The sequence below is a fragment of the Diabrotica virgifera genome, chromosome 8, assembly GCF_917563875.1.
Source record: "Diabrotica virgifera virgifera chromosome 8, PGI_DIABVI_V3a".
NCBI lineage: Eukaryota > Metazoa > Arthropoda > Insecta > Coleoptera > Chrysomelidae > Diabrotica > Diabrotica virgifera.
Window position 1 is genome coordinate 218,125,567 of NC_065450.1, and position 8,692 is coordinate 218,134,258.

The 8,692-nt window shown below is 33.0% G+C and overlaps 1 protein-coding gene across 2 annotated transcripts in view; it reads right to left on the reverse strand.

Moving 5' to 3' along the window:
- Nucleotides 1-1,142: 1,142 nt before the first annotated feature.
- Nucleotides 1,143-8,692, reverse strand: part of LOC114336492 (juvenile hormone esterase-like) — a 60,444-nt gene continuing 52,894 nt past the window's right edge. For both annotated transcript variants that reach the window (XM_028286876.2, XM_028286870.2), the window contains exons 10-11: nt 2,988-3,105; nt 1,143-1,380 (exon numbers count right to left, since the gene is read on the reverse strand). In XM_028286876.2, coding sequence (XP_028142677.2) covers nt 1,200-1,380; nt 2,988-3,105 — 299 coding nt within the window. In that variant the 3' untranslated portion in view covers nt 1,143-1,199. The remainder of the gene's footprint in view (nt 1,381-2,987; nt 3,106-8,692) is intronic.

Here is an 8,692-nt window from a genome sequence, read left to right on the forward strand (position 1 = left end):
AATCTGTCCATTCTTATTTTTTCAGTGTAACAATCGAATTTTGATTTATGATTCGTATCATAGTGTCTCTTCAAGTTAAACTCCTTACAAACAGCAACTGTTTGATTGCAAATCAAACACAGTGGTTTACCTTTCCATTCTATGAAAAAATATGCATTTTCCCATTTAGACTGAAAAATTCTACGTTCACTATCAACTTTACGTTTTTGTGACATTATGCCGAAATCGTAACAAATATGGAACTCGACACAATTATGGATATCGCACACGCACGAAACAAACAAATGTACAATACCTTCTCAACCACTACTTCGCAACTGACTCACGTGACACGTCGACGCACTTCTTTTATATCGATAAGAAAGGTTCTAGTCTAGACCACAGCATAATAAACGAACAGCAAGGACACTCCCTGATGCCGCCTTTGAAGTTGAAAAGTACAGAGTCGCCATTTTAAGCGTAGTACATATCAGTGGTGTTGTGATGACTGTGATGTGTTCGTTAAGTTAAGTTCGCAGTGTTGCCGATGTCACTATATATGAAATTATATTAAGCCACTGCTAAAATGATCGGATTTTGCCAAATTATGTTAAAATTTTTAATCTTGGTAGTTTCTAAGGATAATAAAAATACATTAAAAAAAAATTTATTTTATTCAAGCAATCGAGTGAAGTCTAAAAGCTCTAAAAAACATGATTCTTCTTTCTGTGACACATTGCGATCGCGGGCCGTATTGGTATGGCCCGGGGGCCGGATGCGGCCCGCGGGCCGTATCTTTGACATGACTGATCTATGCGATCCTTAGAGGATGGAAAATTTTACTTACCCCACTAAAAATTTTTAAATATTTGGGTGGGGTAAAATTTTCCATCCTCTAAGATGCGATCCATCGGCGTTAACACAAAGCAGTGTCGAGATCCTGTTCTTGCTGATTTTTCTTCCAGAATTCGATTCTTCCAAATTATTTGTAAAATACAGAGTGTGGGGTCCACGGGAACTCGTTAGTAAGGACCTTTTATTTTTTTTTACATTTGACCAGATTTTTTGTCCGTTATATCCGAAGCACGTTAAATAGAGGTCTGGTATATCGAGGTTTTACTGTACATATTTACAGTTTTTATACGAAATAAATAAAAACATCATTGAATACATATTAATATAATTCCATATTTATAATATTCTGTTTTATTCTTTGGCTTTTAATAAGTTATGTAGGGTGGACGTATGTAAAGATCCAACAGATCCTTAATACTGTTATAATTTTTGGGATTTTCCTTCACTGTGAACTGCGAATCTATTTCTAAATACTTTAGAGCGTCAGGTTTTACTTCTGACCAAATGACGTTTTGAAGATCTTCATCCTTTTCAGGAGTGGGGTTTCTAAAATGTAGAAGAGCATATCAATGATTAATTATTATACATATAAAAAAGTGTAATAAAACAATAGTAACTATTATTTTGTTTAAACTTTTACGTGGTTAATGGAAAGTATAATAATAGCCTGATATCTGATTCAAAAATTTGACAATGTAAAAGTAACGATCAAAGCTGAAAGTACAAAACCCTGTTTATTACTTTTATTTTAAGTATTTCTTCTTACTTATTTATCTATTTAAACAATGGTAATCTTTTTCTTCTTTAGGTGCCATATTAGGCCACCTAACGGTGGCATTTATAATGTCGAGTTGTTGACGGTCTTCAGCCAATCGGAATAGTTATTCGGAATTGAGTATTCCTGTACCTACAATCGCTAATGTTTTTGAGCCATCTGCTTACTTCCAATTCCTCTGCGGCTCTTTACTTTACCTTTCATGATAAGCTAAAGGATTCTGTACCGGTCTCCTCTAAGAACATGTCCTAGGTATGAATTTTTTTCTAATTTTAATAGTTTGTTTAGCTCACGAACGATATTTGAGGAGGTGTCAATCAAAACCAATCTTGTCCACCTTAAGAAGTTTTAGGGAAATCGCAAAAAACGTTTTAGTAAATAACATTACACTGAAAATCGGTAAAATTAGCATATATCTGAAGGTATAAATAAACCTGTAAATACGTTTTAAAAAAAGGACATGTTCTTATTTGATTGGATTTCGTATTTCGTGGACATGATCTTTTTTGTTTGAAGTCTTATGGGACATGTTTGATTTTGATTGCTCTCCAGTAAGATGGAATAGAATATCATTTTTATTAATATTTTGATCACGTGACCAAACCACGTGACCAAATCCGGGCAATGCCCGGTCCAGCTGAATAGACATGTGGTTTTATGATTGAAACTAGCTGTGGACATGATCTCGTTTGATTTGGGACCCTAATATTGTGTATTCATTTTAAACAGGACATATTTTTTTAAGCGAAACCGAAAACATCACAGAATAGGATCCACCATTTTTATTATGAAACAGCTGTTAACTCATTTTTGATTTTTATGGACATGATTGATTTTTATTGACACCTCCTTATTTGCTCTATTTAACACAGTTTTGTTGATCTACATCGGTATCCAAAGTGTTGCCACCCTCTGCCTGTTCGAAATAACGCCGTACAAGCTTCCAAGTTATTGATCATTAACCACACACCATTAGGGTGCGTTCACTACGGAGACGAAAAAGTTGGTATCCTAGCCTAGAGCATGGTTTCGTACTCTTCATATTCGTGAATTCTCGCATTTAAAATAATGTATTTATTTTACCTGGCGATCGAAACTATATTATCGATCGCTATGTATTATAATACGTAAATCATTGTTTTATTATAGCACCATCTATCAGCAACTAGAATAAATATTATAAATGAGTATAAATCATTACTGCGTTAGAAAGAAATTGAAAAACTGTGAAGCATTGAAAAACGCCTCTAAGAAGCACCATACCATCAAAACAACTGTTCGGTCTTGCATAAATTACATTCAAGATATTGGAAATTGTCTGTTTAGTTTAACGCTACATCCCTTACTATGGCATGCTGCTTTGTACAATGATACTTACTGGTATTTAATAAAATTAGTCCACCACTTTAATATAGGTTTTCGAAGATCTTCATTAATTAATTGCCCACGAGAATCTCCACCCCACAAATACGGCATGTCTACTCCATGCCCGACTCCTAAAGAAAATATCTTGATTAATTAAAATCAGAATAAATGTCATAATTATACAGTGATGAGAGTGCTAATAACATATAGTCCGTCCGCTATAACTTTTCCGATGCGGTACGATTCATTTTCAATCAAATTACCTAAGTCAAAACAGAAAGTGAAACGTACGCCGATATGTGTAGTATATAGTATACAGTATACAAAATGTATATATACATCGACGTTCGTTTCAATTTATGTTTTGACTTAATTTGATTGAAAATGAATCGTACCGCATGGGAAAGTTATAGCGGAAGGACTATAGATATAATAACAAGTAGATTAGGCCAGTTCCGAAAAATAGCGTAAAGGCGGCGCCAGATATGCGGTAGTTGGCAAATACTGAACAAGTGCTTGCTAAATATCAAATATTTGAGTGCTCATGAAAGTGTTCGTTAAACGGCAAGCATCTTGCACCACATATTCGAGATTTTTCGTGTAGGGGAAGGGGGGGTATGATGGGGTAGCTAAGGAAAATAACAAAAATACAACATAATTACTACGTTTATTACTATTACTAATTGATGACACGTTACGTCATTAATCTAACTATGATTTGATACAATCTTTGTAAAATCAACCTATCACATTTTTCAACAATTAGCCATTAATAAGAATATTATGAAAAACCATCTTGCCCCATACTATGGGGTATGATGGGGTAATGTAATTGGGGCATGATGGTGATGCTAATAAATTCTCACAAAACAAACAAAAATGTGTATTTGCTCCAGATCTTCATTGTCCACCCTAGCACAAGCATTGTGAGCTCAACATCCACAGATCTGGCAGCCTACCCAGGGTTCTGACGATGTCACTTTATCTATGGCTGTTTTCATAGCATCTCTCGACCACTCTCCTCTTTTTGTTTTTTTCTTTTAAGTACGTACCATGGTATTATCTAAAATAATAATCTAATGTTATTTATTAAGAAATTTAAATTAACCCAGACTTGCCACCAATGTCCCATCATACCCCGCACCCAATACCCCATCTTGCCTCAAAAGGTAACTTTGAACAAAAAAAAATTCACTAATTAAATGTTTAACGTATTCACACAAACAATATGCCATTATCAAAATAAGAATACTAGTAAACAACGATAAAAAAGACATTAATGAGGTGATCATAATTACCTTAAAATAACGATGGTTGTCCTTGCACAAAATTAGATCAACGGATCGCTAAAACAGTTTTCCGTTTGTAAACAAAAAACGCGTGCACTCTCATTCACGGTTTCTCTTGCAGGGACCGTTAGTCGAATGACTCTTCCTATTGAGTTACTGCATGCTATTCACCAACGTGTAGTTTCTTGTTTGTGTGCGGTACCCCGTCTTACCTCGAGACCCCGTCATGCCCCCCATTCCCCTATCGAGCCACCGTGGGAACAACAAATATATTCTAAACGAACAAAAAAAGGTACAGAATGGATAGTGATACAGCTTCTTATAAATTCAGCTGCTTTTGTCATTATGTCTGGTGGAAGTTTATTATTAAATAGCAGAAAAAAAAAGCAATTTGCATTCCATATTATGGGTTCATTTTCATATTATATATCCCAAAATTGTAAAATGCTTTCATTAGTCCACTCCATATTTACTATTTTCAATATTTTCTACACTCTGTGACAATAATAACTACTTTAATAAACGTTATAAACTTTAACCTAACCTAAAAACTTGCTTGTGCTTGCAAGAATATGTGGATGACAATAAAAATATTCAAACGGCGAATATTTGTTTACTTTGAAGTGTTGAAAAGACCGTATGATGGCCGCCGCCTCTGTGTTTGTTTGTGTCGTTCCATTACTCCCACCTCTTGGTAGATACGCTCACACTCGCATGACAGATAAAGATAGCTAGACCACCTTACTTGATATTGGCGTTAGGTACACCCCGATGCATTTTATTTAGTGGCGTATAACTAGCTTGGTATATTGTTAACATGTCTCTGTTGAAAACAAAAAGAGATGAAACTAGTGGAGATGGAAATATTACATTACATAGTTTCCCACCTTTAGACGTATCAGAAGAGTATGACAACTGTCACTGTGACAGTAGAATTCTATAAAATACTCCTGTCACTGACGTCTAAAGGTGGGAAACTATGTATTGTAATGTTAATATATACGTTTATTACGATCATTTCTACCTCCACAACTCCACAGGTTTCATCTCTTTTTGTTACACAATGTATTATGTTTTCCATCTTTTGCGCTATTTTGCCGGCTATTAGCGTGCTTATCACGAGTCTGGATTATATGCAAAATGCATGTGCATATTACATGCAGCATATTTGAGGGTTTATTTATAAATGCATATGCTATTCATATTTACTTGATTCAGAGCATATTGCGGCATATTTTGATTTACCTACATATTTGAAAATATCACACAAATAAAATAGTTTTCTATACATATTTAGATAATAGGTTCTTGGAATCATTCATATCAGGTACTAGGTAAACTACTAAGTAACCTTATTACTTTATTCCAAGTATCTACTAAATGGCTTTATTACAAGTTTTACTGTTTGGGAAAACCCATCTTGGAATTATTTGTCACAAGAATAGAGCCAACAGGTTAGCAAAGCAACTTGTGATTGTGAATATTGTGCTTGTAAAATAAAAACATTTTTTTAAATATGCCGAAAGTAGCGAAACAAAAATTAAGTCTTTTACCGAGCTGGATTGGTGATAACAGTGGAATGAAGATTATCGACAATGAAAGTGCTTTCCGTAATTCACGTATTTCTTTCTTCGCAAGAAATATGTTAACATATGTTACAAAGACGTTATGAAAAATGAAAGGTCGGCAAATAGCGAATTTAATTATTGGAGTTTTAAACTGTTCAGCCGATGACTATAAGTGCAATATTTCTTGCAGTTATTGGTATAGGCCAGTGATACTCAACCTGCGGCCCCTAGCATTTTTTATACGGCCCGAAGGCTAACTGTGTGATCAAATTATTTGTCAAATTTCACGTGTTTTTCAAATTATTTGATAGTGTGCCGATGTGTTTGAGGCGTGTTTGGGCGTGAGGCAGACAATTTAATGACTTTAATTTTAAATTATATGAAATTTTTAAGAACTCTGATTAAAAAGTAAGGTATTAGTAACTTTTAATAATAAATTATTAAAGTTAATGAACAAATACTCATTTTAAAAATAATCAATACTTATTTACTACGGCCCTAATGACCCATTTAGTAATCACAAGTAAAATTCACGTCCGGATTAACAAAAAAAATTTAAAATAATTGTAACCTTGAAACAATACCCTGTATATTAAAATTTTCAAAATTCGTCTGCACATTTGAAAAGAGCACAAAAACTAAGTTTAATTGCTCGCTTGAATTTTTTGCGCAGAGAATTTAATGACATTAATTTTGAAATTATATCAAAATTTTTGTTTTGAAAGTTCGAGTTCCTAACAATTTCGACATAATTTCAAAATTACAGTCATTGAATTGTCTGTTCAAAAAATGGAAGCTCCACTAAAGCTCTTTTCAAATGTGCAAACGGGTTTTGAAAATTTCAATATATGCAGGATGTTGTTTCAAGGTCACAATGGATTTATAATTTTGTTTAATCCGGATCTGGATTTTGCTTGTGATTAGTAATTGGGTGGTTTGGGTTCTAAATGTGACATATGTGTACCAAATATCAAAAAAATATACAAGGTGGTTCTAAAGTTATGGGTCCTGAAAGAAATGGACAAAATCGATAAAACAATCTGTAACTAGGTTATAAAGTCGGTGGAGCAATAAATTTAGTATGTCTAGAACCGCAACATTTACCTCTATTCACCATTCAAGTGTTTCAGTTTCCCAATGAAACACCCTGTATACTACTTCATCTTGATTGCGGCCCGCAAGCTGTGGCAATAGCTACTATGTGGCCCAGGAAAGAAAAAGGTTGAGTATCGCTGAGTATAGGCCATTCCTCGAATATACGACTGTTTTGGATTATCGTGACAACGAATATTTTAGTGTGCAACATTAGAAGTACGAAAGTAAATGGCTCTAATAATCATTCCAATAAGCCACAATATAATTTGCAATTTACTTCGTTCTTCATATTTTGCACAGTAAAATATTCGTTGTCGAGATAATCCAAAACAGTCGTAGGTAGGTATATTCGTGGAATAGGGTATATCATAAATGTTATATCAAATGTTGATCCTTCTTGTTGTATTGCTGTTCAGAAATGTAAAAAAAATATTTAGTAAGAATTCTGTTCAGAATGAATTGTACTATATAAAATCAAATTTTGACATAATTGTAAACTCTATTACAAAACAAGAGAGTCAAAAATTATCTTTAAATTATAGCATTTGCTACAGTTTTTTTTTCGACTTTACGACTTTTCAGTTTGTTTGTATAGCATTTGCATTGTTGATTCTGTCAAAGAAAGAATAATAAAACTTTTAGGGACAAATGAAAAAAAAAATTAAAGATAAATTTAGTGAAGTGTTATGGTTTTGGGGCCTTTTGTTTATTGCGATCAATAAATAACATATTCAATGGAAGCTTTGACAGCAAGAACGAGGACATTTTTTTGTGAATTTTCAAATATTTTATTATTAAATGCAGTAATAAATAAATACTCTCTAAATTTATATAATTCTATAATTTAATTTTTCACCAACTTTCAAGCCTTGAAAATTGCAAAATATTTTTTCTAAAGTATATTCATATATAAATGCATATTGTATAAATAAAGGCATATTTGGCTACTTTTTAAGTGCATGTTGCATGAATATTTTAACAATATTTTAGTGCACATAATCCAGGCTATAGTCATAATAGTATTTAATGATGGTCATTTCATGGTAGCGGCGAATTTCGTATTCGCTGTGTGCAAGTACTTGGAGGGGATACGAGAAACGATCGTGCGCGAATAGCGGAGAAATCTTGCAACATTCTTACATTTCATAAATAATTCACGTTGTCAATTGAAATTGTCATATTGCCATATTTCATATCTGCTGTCATTGAAGAAAATGGAATTTCGCAAATGCTGTGTTATAAATTGTAAAAATACAACAAAAAATAATTGTCAATTTAAGTTCTATTCGTTTTCAACTTCTAAGCATAAATTAATACAAAGAGAAAAGTGGATTTCCATCACAACAAAGCAGAAGTAAGTAACAAAACTTTAATTATGTAATCTTGTGCCCGATTTTATAATCAATTTGAAGTAAACATTAAGGGCCGGTTGTTCGAACGCTAATCAACAATGATCACTATCAAATATTTAATTACTGTCAAAACTGTCAATGTCAACTTTGGTTGGGTTGCTAAAAACATAATTGATTACAATTCTGAGACTATAATCAATTAATATAACAATAATTATTAACATAATTGATAATAAATCTCATAATTTTAATTAATTATGTTTTCAGCAACGCAAACAAAGTTGACATTGACAGTTTGGTGACAGTAATTAAATATTTGATAATGATAATTGTTGATTAGCGTTCGAACAACCGGCTCTAAATCTACACTACACATAAATTATTTCAAAGAGAAAAGTTCACTTTTAAGTGTAA